The sequence below is a fragment of the Salvelinus namaycush genome, chromosome 7 (genome assembly GCF_016432855.1).
Source record: "Salvelinus namaycush isolate Seneca chromosome 7, SaNama_1.0, whole genome shotgun sequence".
NCBI classification, from domain to species: domain Eukaryota; kingdom Metazoa; phylum Chordata; class Actinopteri; order Salmoniformes; family Salmonidae; genus Salvelinus; species Salvelinus namaycush.
In genome coordinates, this window is record NC_052313.1 from 37,670,504 (window position 1) to 37,690,498 (window position 19,995).

The 19,995-nt window shown below is 43.5% G+C and overlaps 1 protein-coding gene across 1 annotated transcript in view; it reads right to left on the minus strand.

The window, feature by feature from the left end:
• Positions 1 to 16,776, minus strand: part of LOC120050709 (cholecystokinin receptor-like) — a 29,683-nt gene extending 12,907 nt beyond the window's left edge. The window contains exons 1-2 of the mRNA XM_038997277.1: positions 16,605 to 16,776; positions 6,749 to 6,997 (exon numbers count right to left, since the gene is read on the minus strand). Of these exons, the coding sequence (XP_038853205.1) occupies positions 6,749 to 6,997; positions 16,605 to 16,776 (421 nt within the window). The remainder of the gene's footprint in view (positions 1 to 6,748; positions 6,998 to 16,604) is intronic.
• Between the last annotated feature and the right edge of the window lie 3,219 nt (positions 16,777 to 19,995).

Genomic DNA, 19,995 nt, shown 5'->3' on the forward strand with positions numbered 1-19,995 from the left:
AAAAGATATTAATTTTCACTAACCTTCATAAACCTTCATCAGATGACAGTCTTATAACATCAGGTTATACATACACTTATGTTTTGTTCGAAAATGTGCATATTTAGAGCTGAAATCAGTGGTTATACATTGTGCTAACGTAGCATCTTTTTCCCAGAATGTGCGGATATTTTTATGACACTCCAACTACTCTGACCAAATAACTATTCATAAACGTTACTAGAAAATACATGTTGTATAGGAAATGACAGATACACTAGTTCTTAATGCAATCGCTGTGTTAGAATTCTAAAAATTCATTACGACATCCAGCTTAGGTATAGCGAGAGAGTACCCAAAATCTGGGCGCAAACAACTAGTACAACATGTTCGACAGATATATGAAATAGCATCATAAAATGGGTCCTACTTTTGATGATCTTTCATCAGAATGTTGTACAAGGGGTCCTTGAGCAGAGCTCATGCCTTTCATGCGACTTTAAAAAAAGCATCAATAGAGTTGCATCATGCAGCCTTAGAATGTATTAACAATCAAAACATATATCCCAACATTTATTTCACAACTAAAGTTACATAAATAACTGTAAATTAAGCATATAAGAGTACCTGTCTCTTTGTTAACCGCTCAACACAGAATAGCCGCATGTGCGCACTCCCTCAAATAATTTGTATGACATAAAATAGGGAGTGCGCACGTCTGCGCTCCCTATTTCATTCAGCTATGTTCAATTGTATTCTTCATACTATAAAATAATATAAAATAATTCCATGGAATTCTAAGCAAATGTTGTCTGCTAAATTAACTAGTGTAGCCCACAGCCATATGGCATAGCCAGATCAGGGCCTAACATAAGGACAACTCAGAGTATGCCATTCTGTTCTTCTGAAATAGACTACATGTCTTTAGACTAGTCTAAAATAAATAATGGATTTGAACTATCGTGTAGCCTATAATACATGGATTTATTCGACTTTTTAAAATGTATATGTTCCAAAGGTCTGCCATTTTTGGGCTCCCGAGTGACGCATCAGTCTAAAGCACTGCATCTCAGTGTAACGATCGTTTTTGGGTGAGAGAGTGGACCAAGGCGCAGCGGGTGATGAATACATAATGATTTATTTGACAAGACGAACACTGACACGAAATACACTATATAATTACAAAATAACAAACGCACGTAGACAGACCTGAACTAACGAACTTACATATACACGAAGAACGCATGAACAGGAACAGACTACATAAAATGAACGAACGAACAAACAAACCGAAACAGTCCCGTGTGGTGCATAGACACAGACACGGAAGACAACCACCCACAACAAACAATGTGAAACAACCTACCTTAATATGGCTCTCAATCAGAGGAAACGTAAACCACCTGCCTCTAATTGAGAACCATATCAGGTAACCCATTAACCAACATAGATACACATAACATAGAATGCCCACCCCAACTCACGCCCTGACCGACTAAACACATACAAAACAACAGAAAACAGGTCAGGAACGTGACATAACCCCCCCCTCAAGGTGCGAACTCCGGACGCACCAGCATAAAGTCTAGGGGAGGGTCTGGGTGGGCATCTGACCACGGTGGTGGTTCAGGCTCTGGGCGAGTTCCCCACCCCACCATAGTCACTACCCGCTTTCGTAGCCTTCTCCAAATGGCCACCCTCCACATTAACCCCACTGGATTAAGGGGCATCACCGGACTAAGGGGCATCACCGGACTAAGGGGCAGCACCGGACTAAGGGGCAGCACCGGACTAAGGGGCAGCACCGGACTAAGGGGCAGCACCAGGATAAGGGGCAGCACCAGGATAAGGGGCAGCACCAGGATAAGGGGCAGCACCAGGATAAGGGGCAGCTCCGGACTGAGGGACGGATCCTGGCTGGATGGCGGATCCTGGCTGGCTGGCTCTGGCGGATCCTGGCTGGATGACGGCTCTGGCGGATCCTGGCTGGACGGCTCATGGCTGGCTGACGGATCTGGCTGCTCATGGCTGGCTGATGGATCTGGCTGCTCATGGCTGGCTGACGGATCTGGCTGCTCATGGCTGGCTGACGGATCTGGCTGCTCATGGCTGGCTGACGGATCTGGCTGCTCATGGCTGGATGACGGATCTGGCTGCTCATGGCTGGCTGACGGATCTGGCTGCTCATGGCTGGATGACGGCTCTGGCTGGTCATGGCTCGCTGACGGCTCTGGCTGGTCATGGCTCGCTGACGGCTCTGGCTGATCCGGTCTGGCGGAAGGCTCTGGCTGATCCGGTCTGGCGGAAGGCTCTGGTTGATCCGGTCTGGCGGAAGGCTCTGGCTGATCCGGTCTGGCGGAAGGCTCTGGCTGATCCGGTCTGGCGGAAGGCTCTGGCTGATCCGGTCTGGCGGAAGGCTCTGGCTGATCCGGTCTGGCGGAAGGCTCTGGCTGCTCCGGTCTGGCGGAAGGCTCTGGCTGATCCGGTCTGGCGGAAGGCTCTGGCTGCTCCTGTCTGGCGGAAGGCTCTAGCGGCTCCTGTCTGGCGGACGGCTCTAGCGGCTCCTGTCTGGCGGACGGCTCTGTAGGCTCATGGCAGACGGGCGGCTTTGCAGGCTCATGGCAGACGGGCGGCTTTGAAGGCTCAATACAGACGGGCAGTTCATGCGGCGCTTGGCAGACGGACAGTTCAGACGGCGTTGGGCAGACGGGCAGTTCAGGCGCCGTTTGGCAGACGGGCAGTTCAGGCGCCGCTTGGCAGACGGGCAGTTCAGGCGCCGCTTGGCAGACGGGCAGTTCAGGCGCGTTTGGGCAGACGGCAGACTCTGGCCGGCTGAGACGCACTGTAGGCCTGGTGTGTGGTGCCGGAACTGGAGGTACCGGGCTAAGGACACGCACCTTCAGGCTAGTGCGGGGAACAACAACAGGGCACACTGGACTCTCAAGGCGTACTATAGGCCTGGTGCGTGGTACCGACACTGGTGGTACCGGGCTGAGGGCACGCACATCAGGGCGAGTACGGGGAGAAGGAACAGTGCGTACAGGGCTCTGGAGACGCCCTGAAAGCCTGGTGCGTGGTGCCGGAACTGGAGGTACTGGGCTAAGGACACGCACCTTCAGGCTAGTGCGTGGAGGAGGAACAGGGCTCTGGATACGCACTGGAAGCCTGGTGCGTGGTGTAGGCACTGGTGGTACTGGGTTAGGGCGGGGAGGTGGCGCCGGAAATACCGGACCATGCAGGCGTACTGGCTCCCTTGAGCACTGAGCCTGCCCAACCTTACCTGGTTGTATACTCCCCGTCGCCCGACCAGTGCGGGGAGGTGGAATAACCCGCACCGGGCTATGTAGGCGAACCGGGGACGCCATGCGTAAGGCTGGTGCCATGTAAGCCGGCCCGAGGAGACGCACTGGTGGCCAGATATGTAGGGCCGGCTTCATGACATCCGGCTCAATACTCAATCTAGCCCTGCCAGTGCGGGGAGGTGGAATAACCCGCACCGGGCTATGCACACGTACAGGAGACACCGTGCGCTCTACTGCGTAACACAGTGTCTGCCCGTACTCTCGCTCTCCACGGTAAGTACAGGGAGTAGGCGCAGGTCTCCTACCTGACTTCGCCACTCTCCCTTCTAGCCCCCCCCCAAGAAATTTTTGGGGTTTACTCACAGGCTTCCGTGCTAGACAGGTCCCCTCATAACGCCGGTTCCTCTCTCCGGTTTCCTCCGCTCTCCGAGCTGCCTCCAGCTGTTCCCATGGGAGGCGATCCTTTCCAGCCAGGATCTCCTCCCATGTGTAGCAACCCTTGCCGTTCAAAACATCCTCCCATGTCCATTCCTCCTTCGTGCGCTGTCTCTCTCTCCCGTTACACCGCTGCTTGATCCTTTGTTGGTGGGTGGTTCTGTAACGATCGTTTTTGGGTGAGAGTGTGGACCAAGGCGCAGCGGGTGATGAATACATAATGATTTATTTGACAAGACGAACACTGACACGAAATACACTATATAATTACAAAATAACAAACGCACGTAGACAGACCTGAACTAACGAACTTACATATACACGAAGAACGCATGAACAGGAACAGACTACATAAAATGAACGAACGAACAAACAAACCGAAACAGTCCCGTGTGGTGCATAGACACAGACACGGAAGACAACCACCCACAACAAACAATGTGAAACAACCTACCTTAATATGGCTCTCAATCAGAGGAAACGTAAACCACCTGCCTCTAATTGAGAACCATATCAGGTAACCCATTAACCAACATAGATACACATAACATAGAATGCCCACCCCAACTCACGCCCTGACCGACTAAACACATACAAAACAACAGAAAACAGGTCAGGAACGTGACACTCAGTGCTAGAGGCATCACTACAGACCCTGGTTCGATCCCAGGCTGTATCACAACCGGCCGTGATAGGGATTCCCATAGGGTGGTGCACAATTGGCCCAGCGTCATCCGGGTTAGGGGAGGGTTTGGCCGGGGTAGGCCGTCATTGTAAAATAAGAATTTGTTCTTAAATGACTTGCCTAGTTAAATAAAGGGTTTAAAAAATCAGTGGCTTGTAGGCTATGCGTAGAAGCCAGGGGATTCTAAATGTGTTTATGTTAATTAGGATTAATTACCGTGAGACCGGCAGTTATTTGCTTGACAGTCACTGGCTGACAAAATGTCATGACCGCTACAGCCCTACTTCTGATGGATTTAATGTGTTTGATTTAATCAATACAGCAAACATTAATTGATTACTGCTATTATTTTGTCCTGCTGCTGTTCTTATACAATGTCTGAAATAAATAAACTGTTCAAATAAGTTTGATTCAGCAAGTGTTTAAGTGATGGGCCTTTAGATGAGTTAGACAGGGGATCTCTCTCTCTTTCTTTCTTTCTCTCTATCCATTTCCTTCATTTTATTATGATAAGATAATATGGTGGTGCTGAGAAGGGAGCAGGTGTTGCTGGTTCCTGCTCGACTTAGTTTTTTAAAATAGCTATTAATGATTACTTTGTTAGCTCAGAATGTTTGTTCAATAATTTCCTACCACTGGCAAAGATTTCTGGATCATGAATTGGAAGATACACACATATCTCTCAGCCTCCCGAATCTGCAATACTACATTCGCTCTTTTGTTCCCAACACAGTGGGCTTACCTGTTGCTCCTGACCCTAGATGACCAAAGGCAACACCAGTGATGAAGGAGAGGAAGAAAAGGATGACTCCAAGCTTGGCTGAAAAGACGGGCTATACGGCCTCGTCTTCCTAGTATTTGGATGGCTAATATTTTGAAGTGGACCAACAACACCACCACTCTTGTCAAGAGGGCACAACAGCGTCTCTACTTTCTAAGGCGGCTGAAGAAATTTGGCCTGCCACACTGGCTCCTCTCCAAAAACTATCGCTATACCCTTGAGAGCGTACTGACCGGTTGCATCACAGCCTGGTACGGGAATTACTCCATCCACTACCACAATGTCCTCCAGCATCATCCTTGCATCTGGGAGACTAAGCCTGGTGGGGATTAAAACAATGCACCCCGTGCAGATAACGACAGGATGAACCCAGAATGGCTTATGATGCCCCAATCTGCATGGGAGGGGTGAAACCAGCCATGACTAAGCATTCTTAGTGTAGCATTCTTAGTGTCAGCTATATAAAGACCTCTGCATTTCTGTAAAGGTTAGGCTGCTCGGCCCAACAGTCAACAGTGTCGGGATGATTGTTTCAAGAAATGACAGTCTCTCTCAGAATGAATTTCTACGACAACACACATTCATGCTACACAAACATCGCAACTGCTGCTACCAGACTCTTATTATGATTGCTAAATTCTTCACAATTAAACACTTGCCCCCCAATCCCCCCTTCCCCAAAACACATGTTGGACTGTAAAATGTGCCGTCCTGTACTATAAATTTAACAAATATATTTTACGGAGCCATTTACTTTATGTTTGTATTATTATATTTTTGTATTTCTTATTGTTGTTGCATTGTCGGGAAGGAACCTGCAAATAAGCATTTTCTTGGACAGTGTATACCATGTTTATCCCTTACATGACAAATAAAATGTGAAATTTGAAATGTCCTCTCTCTCTCTCTCTCTCTCTCTCTCTCTCTCTCTCATTCTCTCTCTCGTTCTCTCTCTCACGTTCTCTCTCTCTCTTTCGTTCTCTGTCTGCCCCTCTCCCCTCTCTCTCTCACTCTCACTCCCTCTCACTCTCTCCTCTCTTTTTTCTCTCTCTGACTCAGGGAGCTATTGTGGTCCATTGGGCTCAGCCTGATGAAGGGCCAGCTCATCCGTAAGTCACACTCCTGCGGACATATGACACTCCAACTGGCTCTGGCATGATGGGTTGTGTCCACCCTGACCTCAGCATAAAAGAGCTACAGTTAATTCCCCTTTGGGTATTGTTACGACTCCAAAACAGGATGTCACTAGGAAGAGACCTCTCAAACCACTGTTTAAAGATTATTGACTCCAGAACCTAATTATGCTCTGATATCTTGTAAGAATACTGAAAAAATGTAATGTATTGCTTTCAGATCTATGTGACAGTTCCAGGCCAGTAATATCCAGCCTGTCTACAAAGCTGTCATGCACCAAATCTCATAATGCCTGGATAAGTGTTGCCCATGTCAGTAACTACACCAATATAATATTGCAATCTGATGCTCAACTGCAATGTAGATTACATGCAATTTAATAATTGGTGAATTTGTGCAGTGCGACTGCTTTGCAGACGGTCACAATCTTACCCATGAAGTAGGTGACCGTTTTACACATGGCGGCTCCGAAGATAAAGTCCTCCAGCATGTTGGGGATGAGTGTGAAGGGCATGCAGAAAACTGCCATCATCAGGTCACTGACCGCCAGCGAAAGCAGGAAGGAGTTGGTGACCGTGCGCATGCGCTTGTTGACCATCAGGACCACAATGATCAGAAGGTTGCCAAAGACGCTGAGCAGGAAGATGAGAGAATAAAGCAGGATCCGCACTGAGTCCATCTCTGAGAGAGAGAGAGAGAGAGACAGATGACAATGATCACATATTAAAACATATCAGTATTATATCATTTTATACGGAGCATAATCACAACACACCATAGTTGGTCTGCAACACAATCTGCTGGTCTGCAACTGAGCATCTATGACTGCAAGGACAGAGAGCTCCAAGGATGCCAGTGAAGTTGATGCTAGTCATTACACTGTCACGGACCCTGTGCTTGAAGCTGACAGCATGTGACGGGACAAGGTCACCATTGACTATCTGCTGAGCTGAGTGATTACAAGAGTAATGTCACCCCCAAAGTCAAGGGTTAATGTCTGCAGGATGCATACTCATACTTCAAATACTTATTGTTTGACAATGACTTATAGTTTACAAAGCATATGACTGAGCTTGTTGAGAAACTAAGACTTAAAGTAGCCGTTTTTTACAGAAACATATCTTGTTTCTCTCTAGTCAGCAGGAAGCAGATTGTGCAATCAACCTTTACAGTGCATTCGGGAAGTATTCAGCCCCTTTCACTTTTTCCACATTTTGTTACGTTACAGCCTTAATCTAAAATTGATTAAATGTTTTTCTCATCAATCTACACACAATAACCCATAATGACAAACCGAAAACAGTTTTTAATTTATTTTTTGATAAATTTATATATATATTTTTTTAATACTTATTTACATAAGTATTCAGTCCCTTTGCTATGAGACTCGAAATTCAGCTTAGGTGCATCTCGTTTCCAGTGATCATCCTTGTGATGTTTCTATAACTTGATTGGATTCCACCTGTGGTAAATTCAATTGATTGGACATGATTTGAAAAAGCACACCCCTGTCTATATATGGTTCCACAGTTGACAGTGAATGTCAGAGCAATAACCAAGCCAAGAGGTCGAAGGAATTGTTCCTAGAGCTCTGATACAGGATTGTGTCGAGGCACAGTTCTGGGGAAGGGTACCAAAACATTTCTGCAGCATTTAAGGTCCCCAAGAACACAGTGGCCTCCATCACTCTTAAATGGAAGAAGTTTGGAAACACCAAGACTCTTCCTAGAGCTGGCCGCCCGGGCCAAACTGAGCAATCGGGAGAGAAGGGCCTTTTTTAATTACTTTTTTAATTATTTATTTTTTAAGGGGTGGAGAAGGGCCAAGAAACCGATGGTAACTCTCACAGTTCCTCTATGGCGATGGGAGAACCTTCCAGAAGGACAACCATCTCTACAGCACTCCACCAATCAGGCCTTTATGTGTGGTGCAGCAGGCACTGCATCTCAGTGCAAGAGGCATCACTACAGTCCCTGGTTCGAATCCAGGCTGCATCACATCCAGCCGTGATTGGGAGTCCCATAGGGCGGCGCAGAATTGGCCCAGCGTCGTCCGGGTTTGACCGGGGTAGGCTGTCATTGTAAATAGATTTTGTTCTTAACTGACTTGCCTAGTTATATAAATGTTAAATTAAAAAAAGAGGAACGCAGCAAAGTACAGAGAGATCCTTGATGAAAACCTGTATCCAGAGTGCTCAGGACCTCAGAGTGGGACGAAGGTTCACCTTCCAACAGGACAACGTCCCTAAGCACACAGCCAAGACAACACAGGAGTGGCTTCGGGACAAGTCTATGAATGTCCTTGAATGGCCCAGCCAGAGCCCGGTCTTGAACCCGATCTAACATCTCTGGACAGACCTGAAAATAGCTGTGCAGCGACAATCCCCATCCAACCTGACAGAGCCTGAGGCTGTAATTGCTGCCAAGGTGCTTCAACAAAATACTGAGTAAAGGGTCTGAATACTTATTTAAATGTGATTTTTCTCTTTTTTATTATGCGATATTGTATGTAGATTGTTGAGAAGCGGGGGGGAAAAAACTATTTAATCCATTTTAAAATAAGGCTGTAACGTAACAAAATGTGGATAATTTGAAGGGTTGTGAATACTTCCCGCATGCACTGTATATCTGTTCTTGATTATTGTAATACCATTTATTAAAGTGCAGCTGCCTCTACTCCTAAACCTTTGGATGCTGTTTTTCAGGGCACAATTCATTTTATCAAAGGAGACAGTTTGTTACTCATCACTTTATTCTTTACAAAAAGTTTGGCTGGACCGCATTGTAATCATAGATCACATTATTATTCACTGTTTGTTTACAAAGCCACAAACTTCCGACTTACCTAACATTACTGTTAAGATTTAAAATTACCCTTTAACAGGGTTGGTTAACTCTGTAGACTCCATTGGTGTCTAGAGAGATAGGTAATTCAGACTTTAATTTCCTTGCACCTTAGGTGTGGGATGAATAAAGGTTAAATAACCTATCAGACTGGTCTGCGGTAAGGTCTGTGGCTGTGATGGGGGGAGCCACAGGGTTAATAGAACCGGTGTGTGTGGAAATTAAGGGTTACACCGTTACAGAATGGCTGCGTTAGTGCTGCCACAGTTAATCAGTCTCTACCTGCTCTTATGCTCCCGAGCTGCTCCCCATTGCTCTGGTGCCACGCCGGTAAGGCTTTCAGCATGGGCACTGCACTCTCTCACTAATCAATAGACTTCTGTGCTTAAATCAAAGCTCCTCGACCATAATGCTCACAACAAATCGAAATGCCCCACTTCTGCTTTGGAAATACCAATACTGCCCCGCTTTGCAATTCTGTTCATAAGAAATTCTTGGGGAAAAGTAGCAGGTAGCCTACACTAGTAGTGATTACAGGTTTTCTGTCCATATGTCTTCAATTGTCATCAAGGCAAAGGGTGGCTACTTTGAAGAATCTAAAATTAAAATATATTTTGATTTGTTTAACACTTATTTGGTTACTACATGATTCCATATGCATTATTTCATAGTTTTGATGTCTTCACTATTATTCTATAATGTAGAAAATAATAAGAATAAAAATAAAACCTTGAATGAATAGGTGTGTCCAAACTTTTGACTGGTACTGTATATACTTTATATAAATATATACTGATCTACAGCCATCCAGCCTGACAGCCCGCCAACAACAACAATAAGTTAATTGATGAACTATTAAAAAATATGCTGTAGCTTAACACACTGAAGAAAACAACAACTATCTTTATAGTCTACTTTCTAACAAGATAAGTTAGAATAACATCAGCATTATTCAAGTAAATTAGTGTTTGAGCGATGCAAACCATAGAGGGGCCAAGACTAACCCAAGCATTTTTTGCTGTCTTACTGCTGGCACTTTTAAAATGTCTGCTTGTTGGGCACCATGCCAAAAATGCATAAAATTACCCATGAGGCTTGCTAAACACACTTCAGTTTTGTGGAAGAAAACCTGGCTACTCTATAATCAACTGAGCTGAATCTAGATACATTTTAAAGGTCAAATTATACAAAGTAATCTACACTTGACCGGTCCTGTGTAACGCAGTAGGTAAGAGCGTGGAGCTAGCAATGACATAAATACGGGTTCGATTCCTGATGGGGCCACCCTGTACTGAAATGCATTGTTGTACACTGCTGTAAGTTGCTTTGAATAATAGCATCTACTAAATGGTAGATATTATTATATGATGTACACTAGGCTGTACTGTATATCCAAACAATAGAAACAAAACCTTAAAGATTACAGTGCATTCGGAAAGTATTCAGAGCCTGGACTTGAAACCGATCTAACTTCTCTGGACAGACCTGAGCTGTGCAGCGACGCTCCCCATTCAACCAACAGAGCTTGAGAGGAACTACAGAGAAGAATGGGAGAAACTCCACAAATACAGGTGTGCCAAGCTTGTAGCGTCATACCCAAGAAGACTCGAGGCTGCCAAAGCTGCTTTATTTGAATACTTATGTAAATCTGGTATTTCTTTTTTTTTACATTTTCAAACATTTCTAAAAACCTGTATTTGCTTTGTCATTATGGGGTATTGTGTGTATTTTTTTTAATCCATTTTAGAATGAGGCTGAAACGTAATAAAATGTGGAAAAAGTCAAGTGGTCTGAATACTTTCAGAATGCATTGTATATTTTTAACGTAAACAGATAATGGTTATTTACTGTTCTGTACATAACAAATCCTGACTTCCAGTGCAGTAAAAATATGATTTTTCTGTGTTTTCTTTATATTTCCACACTATGAGGTTGGAATAATACTGTGAAATTGAGAAAATTATGATAATGCACTTATAGTGTAAAAGCTTTTTGAAAAGACAGCTTGTTTTCCTGGTTGGGTTTTTTGGACTGCCTGGTGACATCACCAAGTGGTATAAGTTAATTTACCAATAACAAAGAGAGCTTACCCTCCTCTTTGCCAATAAAAGCTAGTTTTCATGTTATACTTCCCTCCTATTAGGCTCTTCCAATTAGGCCCTTCTCTCAGACCACTCCCAGACAGCACTAGCAACATTTTTGCTTGAGAAATTGCATTTTTGCTGAGAAACTATTCTTTTTGGGGCCATTTTAATTTAACACAATCACAGTAAGGTAAATACAGTTGAAGTTGGAAATGTACATACACACAGGTTTGAATCATTAAAACTAAATCATTCTCTCTACTATTATTCTGACATTTCAATTTTTTTATATAAAGTGGTGATCCTAGCTGACCAAAGACAGGGAATTTTTACTAGGATTAAATGTTAGGAATTGTGAAAAACTGATCAGTGACCTGGCAGTGTGGTGCCAGGACAACCACCTCTCCTTCAACGTCAGCAAGACAAAGGAGCTGATCGTGGACTACAGGAAACGGAGCACTCTGCACAACCCCATCCACATCGATAGGGCTGTAGTGGAGCAAGTCGAGAGCTTCAAGTTCCTCTGTGTCCACACCATTAAGGTATTATCATGGTTCACACACACCAACACAGTCGTGAAGAAGGCACGGCAATGCCTCTTCCCCCTAAGACGGCTGAAAAGATGATTCATGGGCCCTCAGATCCTCAAAAAGTTATACAGCCACACCATTGAGAGCATCTTGACTGGCGTGATCACTGGGTGGTATGGCAACTGCTTTGCATCTGACCAAATGGCACTACAGAGGGTATTGAGGACCTCTTTACAAGGCGGTGTCAGAGGAAGGCCCCAAAAAGCCACCGAGCCACTCATGTGATAAAATATTCTATCTGCTGTCGCACGGCAAACGGTACCGATGCACCAAGTCTGGAACCAAAAGGACCCTGAAGAGCTTCTACCCCCCAGCCATATTACTGATAGTTAGTCTGGGTAGTTAGTCTGGGTAGCTAAGTTAACTATCTGCATTGACCCTTTTTGCACTAACTATTTTGACTCATCATATTTGCTGCTGCTACAGTTTATTATCTATCTTGTTGCCTAGTCACTTTTTCCCTAACTCCAGTGGGGCAAAAAAGTATTTAGTCAGCCACCAATTGTGCAAGTTCTCCCACTTAAAAAGATGAGAGAGGCCTGTAATTTTCATCATAGGTACACTTCAACTATGACAGACAAAATGAGAAAAAAAATCCAGAAAATCACATTGTAGGATTTTTAATGAATTTATTTGCAAATTATGGTGGAAAATAAGTATTTGGTCACCTACAAACAAGCAAGATTTCTGGCTCTCACAGACCTGTAACTTCTTCTTTAAGAGGCTCCTCTGTCCTCCACTCATTACCTGTATTAATGGCACCTGTTTGAACTTGTTATCAGTATAAAAGTCACCTGTCCACAACCTCAAACAGTCACACTCCAAAACTCCACTATGGCCAAGACCAAAGAGCTGTCAAAGGACACCAGAAACAAAATTGTAGACCTGCACCAGGCTGGGAAGACTGAATCTGCAATAGGTAAGCAGCTTGGTTTGAAGAAATCAACTGTGAGAGCAATTATTAGGAAATGGAAGACATACAAGACCACTGATAATCTCCCTCGATCTGGGGCTCCACGCAAGATCTCACCCCGTGGGGTCAAAATGATCACAAGAACGGTGAGCAAAAATCCCAGAACCACACGGGGGGACCTAGTGAATGACCTGCAGAGAGCTGGGACCAAAGTAACAAAGCCTACCATCAGTAACACACTACGCCGCCAGGGACTCAAATCCTGCAGTGCCAGACGTGTCCCCCTGCTTAAGCCAGTACATGTCCAGGCCCGTCTGAAGTTTGCTAGAGAGCATTTGGATGATCCAGAAGAAGATTGGGAGAATGTCATATGGTCAGATGAAACCAAAATAGAACTTTTTGGTAAAAACTCAACTCGTCGTGTTTGGAGGACAAAGAATGCTGAGTTGCATCCAAAGAACACCATACCTACTGTGAAGCATGGGGGTGGAAACATCATGCTTTGGGGCATTTTTGGCAAAGGGACCAGGACGACTGATCCGTGTAAAGGAAAGAATGAATGGGGCCATGTATCGTGAGATTTTGAGTGAAAACCTCCTTCCATCAGCAAGGGCATTGAAGATGAAACGTGGCTGGGTCTTTCAGCATGACAATGATCCCAAACACACCGCCCGGGCAACGAAGGAGTGGCTTCGTAAGAAGCATTTCAAGGTCCTGGAGTGGCCTAGCCAGTCTCCAGATCTCAACCCCATAGAAAATCTTTGGAGGGAGTTGAAAGTCCGTGTTGCCCAGGAACAGCCCCAAAACATCACTGCGCTAGAGGAGATCTGCATGGAGGAATGGGCCAAAATACCAGCAACAGTGTGTGAAAACCTTGTGAAGACTTACAAAAAACGTTTGACCTCTGTCATTGCCAACAAAGGGTATATAACAAAGTATTGAGATAAACTTTTGTTATTGACCAAATAATTATTTTCCACCATAATTTGCAAATAAATTCATTAAAAATCCTACAATGTGATTTTCTGGATTTTTTTTCTCATTTTGTCTGTCATAGTTGAAGTGTACCTATGATGACAATTACAGGCCTCTCATCTTTTTAAGTGGGAGACCTTGCACAATTGGTGGCTGACTAAATACTTTTTTGCCCCACTGTATATGTGTCACGCCCTGATCTATTTCACCTGTCCTTGTGATTTGTCTCCACCCCCTCCAGGTGTCGCTTATTTTCCCCAGTGTATTTATATCTGTGTTTCATGTCTCTCTGTGCCAGTCCGTCTTGTATGTTTCCAAGTCAACCAGTGGTTTCTTGTTCTCCTGCTTTTTGCATTCTCCTTTTTCTAGTTCTCCCGGTTTTGACCCTTGCCTGTTTCTGGACTTTGTACCTGCCTGCATTGACCACGAGCCTGTCTACCACTCTGTACCTCCTAGACTCGGATCTGGTTTTGACCTTTTTGCCTGTCCCTTTGGATCAATAAACATTGTAAGACTCCAACCATCTGTGTCCTGTGTCTGCATTTGGGCCTCGCCTTGTTCCTTGATAGTAAGAACATACAGTATATATCTCAATTACCTAGTACCCTTGCACATTGACTCGGTACTGGTACCTTGTGCATATAGCCAAGTTATTGTTACTCAGTTTGCATTTATTCCTTTTGTTATTATTTTTCTATTATTTCTCTTTTTTTCCTCTCCGCATGGTAGGGAAGGGACCATAAGTAAACATTTAACTGTTAGTCTACACCTCTTGTTTATGAAGCATGTGAAAAATGTAATATATTTTTTATTTGAGATCGGATTTAATTATTGGGGGCTGGTGTATGAAGGAGATGTGGGCTGAGAGGAGGATTTCGTCAGTTATCAGATAAGTGGTTCTGTCCACCAAATTTCCAATCACATTAAATCTATCAGGCGAAAACCATGATCATCTATGCTCACTGGATACCTGAAACTCACTTGGTCCCAGAATTTCTAAGCCACCTCCAGTAGATAGCAAGGGGCGTCTGTATAACTTGCTTGATACATAAACCCCTGATACAAGGTCTTCTAGGCGTTATTATGGTGCAGTACAACGCTTCTCTCTCTCCTCTCTCTCCCTCTCTCTCGCCACCCCCATATATGGTGCCCGAGGGGAACTTGAATAAATGTTGACAGTATCATATCAGCTTCATGACACATTTTTTTCTAAACCATGCAGAAGGACAGTGTCAGCTCCCAAAATGACTCCCTTTCAGTTAAATCAATGGAAGTCCATGTCGTCTCCTTATCTGTGCATTGGATCAGTGGCCGGAGTCGTATGAAGTGTCTCAGAGGCTCAGCCCTCCCTTATCCATGTTAAGCTCATTCATTGTGATTGAAAATTCTAAACTGAGCCTAACTGACCCAGGTGCCTGGTTAGAACAAAGACATGCATCTGATCCATTGTTCCCTATAGCAATCGAGTGGCTTCTTTCTATCACCAAAATGCTGTAAGATGAACATAACGCTTCTGACAACCTTTATGATATCAAAGATGGGGATGATGATCTAAAATGACAACTGTAATGCCAGTGACACTGACAGCTAAAATCGATGATTGTGATGGAAGCAAGGTTATTATAGTTTTGTGCATATATATATATTTTTATTTAAATTAGTTCAACAGTTTTTATTTTAAATTTAGTTTAGTTTCAGTTAGTTTTCAGATGCATTTGACTAGTTTTATAAAAATATGTATATTTCATTTTTATATTATTTGGTTCTCTCAGCTGTTCTGGTCACATTGCTACTATGTTGTAGCAGCGTTTGAGTCATACCCATGCACATGTGCAGATACCCTGTGTGACTGTGTGAAAGCAAAGTCTTGCATTGTGCTCATCTCAATGGTCGCGTTCGAGCGGATCACTTTTGTCAAGTTGGGGACCATCACTGGTCACCGCTTTTCATAGTGTGTTGAATTCTGGGGATGAAAATTGTCAGACTTGATTAGTAATAAAAATGGATTGGATTTACAGTATGAATGAGTAGGCGTGTCCAAGCTTTCGACTGGTACTGTATATAAACAATTGTTTGTGCCTTAATAAAGAACCATTGCCTTATGTCGACACTGAATTAGTGGTTAGGGTGGCTTAGGGTTAAATGACCCCCGGGATAAAACCCCCCCCCCCCCCCCCCACCTGTAATTCTAACTGAAACCAATTTTTGTCAACAATTTTATTTTCAACACTTTCCCTGGATGCCACTAGTCTTGTGCAACTAAACATTTCATCTGTTTTATCCGATGTTACCCCACTTGCGCAAGTGAATAACTAGCTTTGTGTGGTGCTGACTGGTAAAACACTTCAGGAGGGTGTCACCTGTGCTACCATGGCAGAGCTCCTGAGTTCTTGCAAGGTATGCCCCAAATCAGGAGGAAGTGGTAATCTCTAAGCAAGCAACATGACGTCGTTTACATATGCAATGTCATTTTGTTTTCCAAAATTTGATTTATTTAATTAAAATAAGATACCTAGACTTTAGCTTTTAAGAGTCAATTAAGTCACTAATCTTCAGGGGGCATTTTGCAATATATCTAAATCTTACCAAATGTAACTTTTTTTTCTGTCAGAAAATATACATTTACCTTAAGGTGGATATACATTTCCTCCAAGTTACCCTATTGTTCAATGTGGTGTGAACAACCTGCATTTCTCACTTAATTAAATCCTATACTACAGTGACAAACAATGCCAATTAGAGCACTCTTTTGTTCGCAACCCATCATATCATTTAATGTAGGAATTAATCTCATGTAATTAATTTAATGATAGGAAAAGGTTTCAAGAACCTCAAAAGAACTGAGATTGTTATAGAGAATCTTTATGAATCTTCCAGTATTACCTTTTTGCCGCATGGATGGGGGTTTTGTGATGACAGACGCATTGCTACAGGTGGGATTGGTAACTTCCTTGCTGATATTTCCAGATGCATTCACAGATGAGTTGCTCTGCAGGCGTGGCAGACAGTCCAGGAATGTTGACAAAGAAGTGTCATTAGAAGTTTGTAAAGCCATGTTTTTTCTCTGTTCTTCAAACTATTAAAATCAATCAAATCAATAACTTTTCATCCTTATCAGTTGTATCTCCATTAAATAATTTTACAGTTGTGGAGTGCATCACAAAAATGCCCATGGTAGCAAGTCTGGTCCAGAGGATTATTTCCAAATTACACTCCTGTCGTTTTGACATCGAAATGTTCTGTAGGCGAGCTGTCATATATGTCAATAAACTGACAGTCCGCAGAAAGATGCAGATTCGTGTGTAGAGTCAACGAGAGCACACTGGCATCATTGTTGCGTGGAGACTGGAGAGATTTTCTGGTATGTAGAGAGAATGCATCACTATAAAACACACGTTGGGGAGGGGTGTTTGGGATGAGGGGCCATGCAGTTACTAACTGCAGCACAGTAGCAAATACTGTAGCTTGACACTGCCTCCCAGTGGAAGATATAACACCTTAGCCTAGTGGTCACCAACCTTTTCTGAGTCAACATCACTTTCTGAGTCCGAAAGCAAGCCGAGGTCTTCCATTCAGATTATTTTTTTAATTCTTAAAAAACCTATTAAAAACAGTTATGTAGCAATGAGGTTTGTGCAGTAGGCTATAGGCGCAATATATTTTCATGGCATATTGCCTATGCTTAAATTGCCCTGCCAAATAATAGGTATATGATCACACTGATAATAGATAATTTGTTGTATTTCTTGAGAGGCACAGCTGAGTGAGCATAATAATTAGCTTTTTAAATGTTACTGGACTGATGGTCTGCATCTGATTGTCAGTCTGAGGGGAGGGAGGGAGCAGTGGTGAGGCTGCCTCTCATCCAACTCACCGTCCCTCTGCTCTCCCTACCTCTGTTGAGAAAAGGGGACACAGTCTTCCAGCTGATCTCAAGTTGCACTGCATTAATTCTGCATCATGCACCAAATCATAATGTTCCTCCTATAAACAGAGATAGGGAAATATTCCTTCGTATTAAAAAAGACACAAGCCGCTAATAATAACAATGCAAGCTTATCTAAGCCCTTTTCTATACTCATTCACTGCAGCTGCAGTGCTGGTTGTAACGTGAGTGGAAGTAGGTAGAAGGCGCATTTTATGGCTTATAAAAGTGTTGAACAAATTGTTGACAGTGCTGAATAACAACGTAAAAAATTAACTTACTTACATAAACAGCAGCTTTTTGCTGTCTCTCTCTAGTCATGGTTTTAAAAGTTTAGAAATCTTACAGTATCGAGGCTTCTTTCTAAGCTGCCGTACGGTAGCAGAGAGAATAGTCTATGACTAGGGTGGCTGGAGTCTTTTACAATTGTGACTCACCACCTGGATTCGGCCTTATGTAGCAAAATGTGAAATTGTGTTTTATACATTGGATAAAAGTAGAGACTCAGAGCTACAAAATGGTATATCATACACTGCATTTGAGGAACAATGGAAAGTAATTTTGCTTTGAAACTTGATCAACCTGTAAACTCACTTTTGAGAAAATCACATTTGAATGTTTTGGTTTCTAGTGAAGAGCTCTTCTTTGTCTACACCCATTCAGCATCGTTCACACCCTCTGAAGCTTTAGCCCCACCCATCTCGTTTCGCTCTCGGAGCGCACACTTGACGCTCTGACCGATGATTTGTTTACCTTTGGATAACATGAAAACAGCTTAACCAGCTCTGCTGGCAACAATTTCATTACGCCTTTTTGCAGACGTTTACTGACACCGACCATGTTCAACGGGTGTTGTACACACGTCACGTAACGTTAGCTAACGAGCCAGCCAAACAACAATGAACAAAGTGCCAACAATGCCTAACATTAGGCTCTAATTAGAAAATCAAACAGCTCTGGGAAACGAATAGTAACGTCCGCTAGGTAGCCAGCCAGCTAATGTTAGCTAGCTAGCTAACAGTACACTTTAGCTTAAGACATATACACTGCTCAAAAAAATAAAGGGAACACTTTAACAACACAATGTAACTCCAAGTCAATCACACTTCTGTGAAATCAAACTGTCCACTTAGGAAGCAACACTGATTGACAATAAATTTCACATGCTGTTGTGCAAATGGAATAGACAAAAGGTGGAAATTATAGGCAATTAGTAAGACACCCCGAAAAAAGGAATGGTTCTGCAGGTGGTGACCACACACAAGTGGCTCAGGTAGTGCAGCTCATCCAGGATGGCACATCAATGCGAGCTGTGGCAAAAAGGTTTGCTGTGTCTGTCAGCGTAGTGTCCAGAGCATGGAGGCGCTACCAGGAGACAGGCCAGTACATCAGGAGACGTGGAGGAGGCCGTAGGAGGGCAACAACCCAGCAGCAGGACCGCTACCTCCGCCTTTGTGCAAGGAGGTGCACTGCCAGAGCCCTGCAAAATGACCTACATGTACACTATGTATTTTTCAGAAATGTTTTATGATGAGTAATTAGGTATTTGACGTTGGTGTCTGTAATTATTATGGCTGCTTTCGGTGCAATTTCTGATTGTAGCTGCAATGTAAACTATGATTTATACCTGAAATATGCACATTTTTCGAACAAAACATAGATTTATTGAATAACATGTTATAAGACTGTCATCTGATGAAGTTGTTTGTTGGTTAGTTTGGTTGGTTCTTGGTTAGTTAGGTTGGCTTTGTGCATGCTACCTGTGCTGTGAAAAATGTCTGTCCTTCTTTGTGTTTGGTGGTGAGCTAACATAAATATACGTGCTGTTTTCGCTGTAAAACATTTTAAAAATCGGACATGTTGGCTGGTTTCACAAGATGTGTACCTTTCATTTGCTGTATTGGACTTGTTAATGTGTGAAAGTTAAATATTTAAAAGAAATATATTTTGAATTTCGCGCCCTGCACTTGAAGTGGCTGTTGTCATAAGTGTACCGGCGTCGGGCTGCAGCCATAAGAAGTTAATAGCTCGTAAGTAAGCATTTCACTCTAAGGTCTACACCTGTTGTATTCGGCGCATGTGACTAATACATTACCAACACAGACTGACGTGCTCATATCGACAGCAGCCTTCAAAAAATGCAATTTGATAAAAAAAAAAAAGTAAAGTTCAAAAGGCTCTCCTGTGATGTCATGACTTGCGACATACGCCTAGTTTCCTGAATTGGGTCACAATTTTTAGGGCCTTCCTGACACCGCCTGGAATAGAGTTCCTGGATGGCAGGAAGCTTAGCCCCAGTGATGTACTGGGCAGTGTGCACTACCCTCTGTAGTGCCTTGCGGTCAGAGG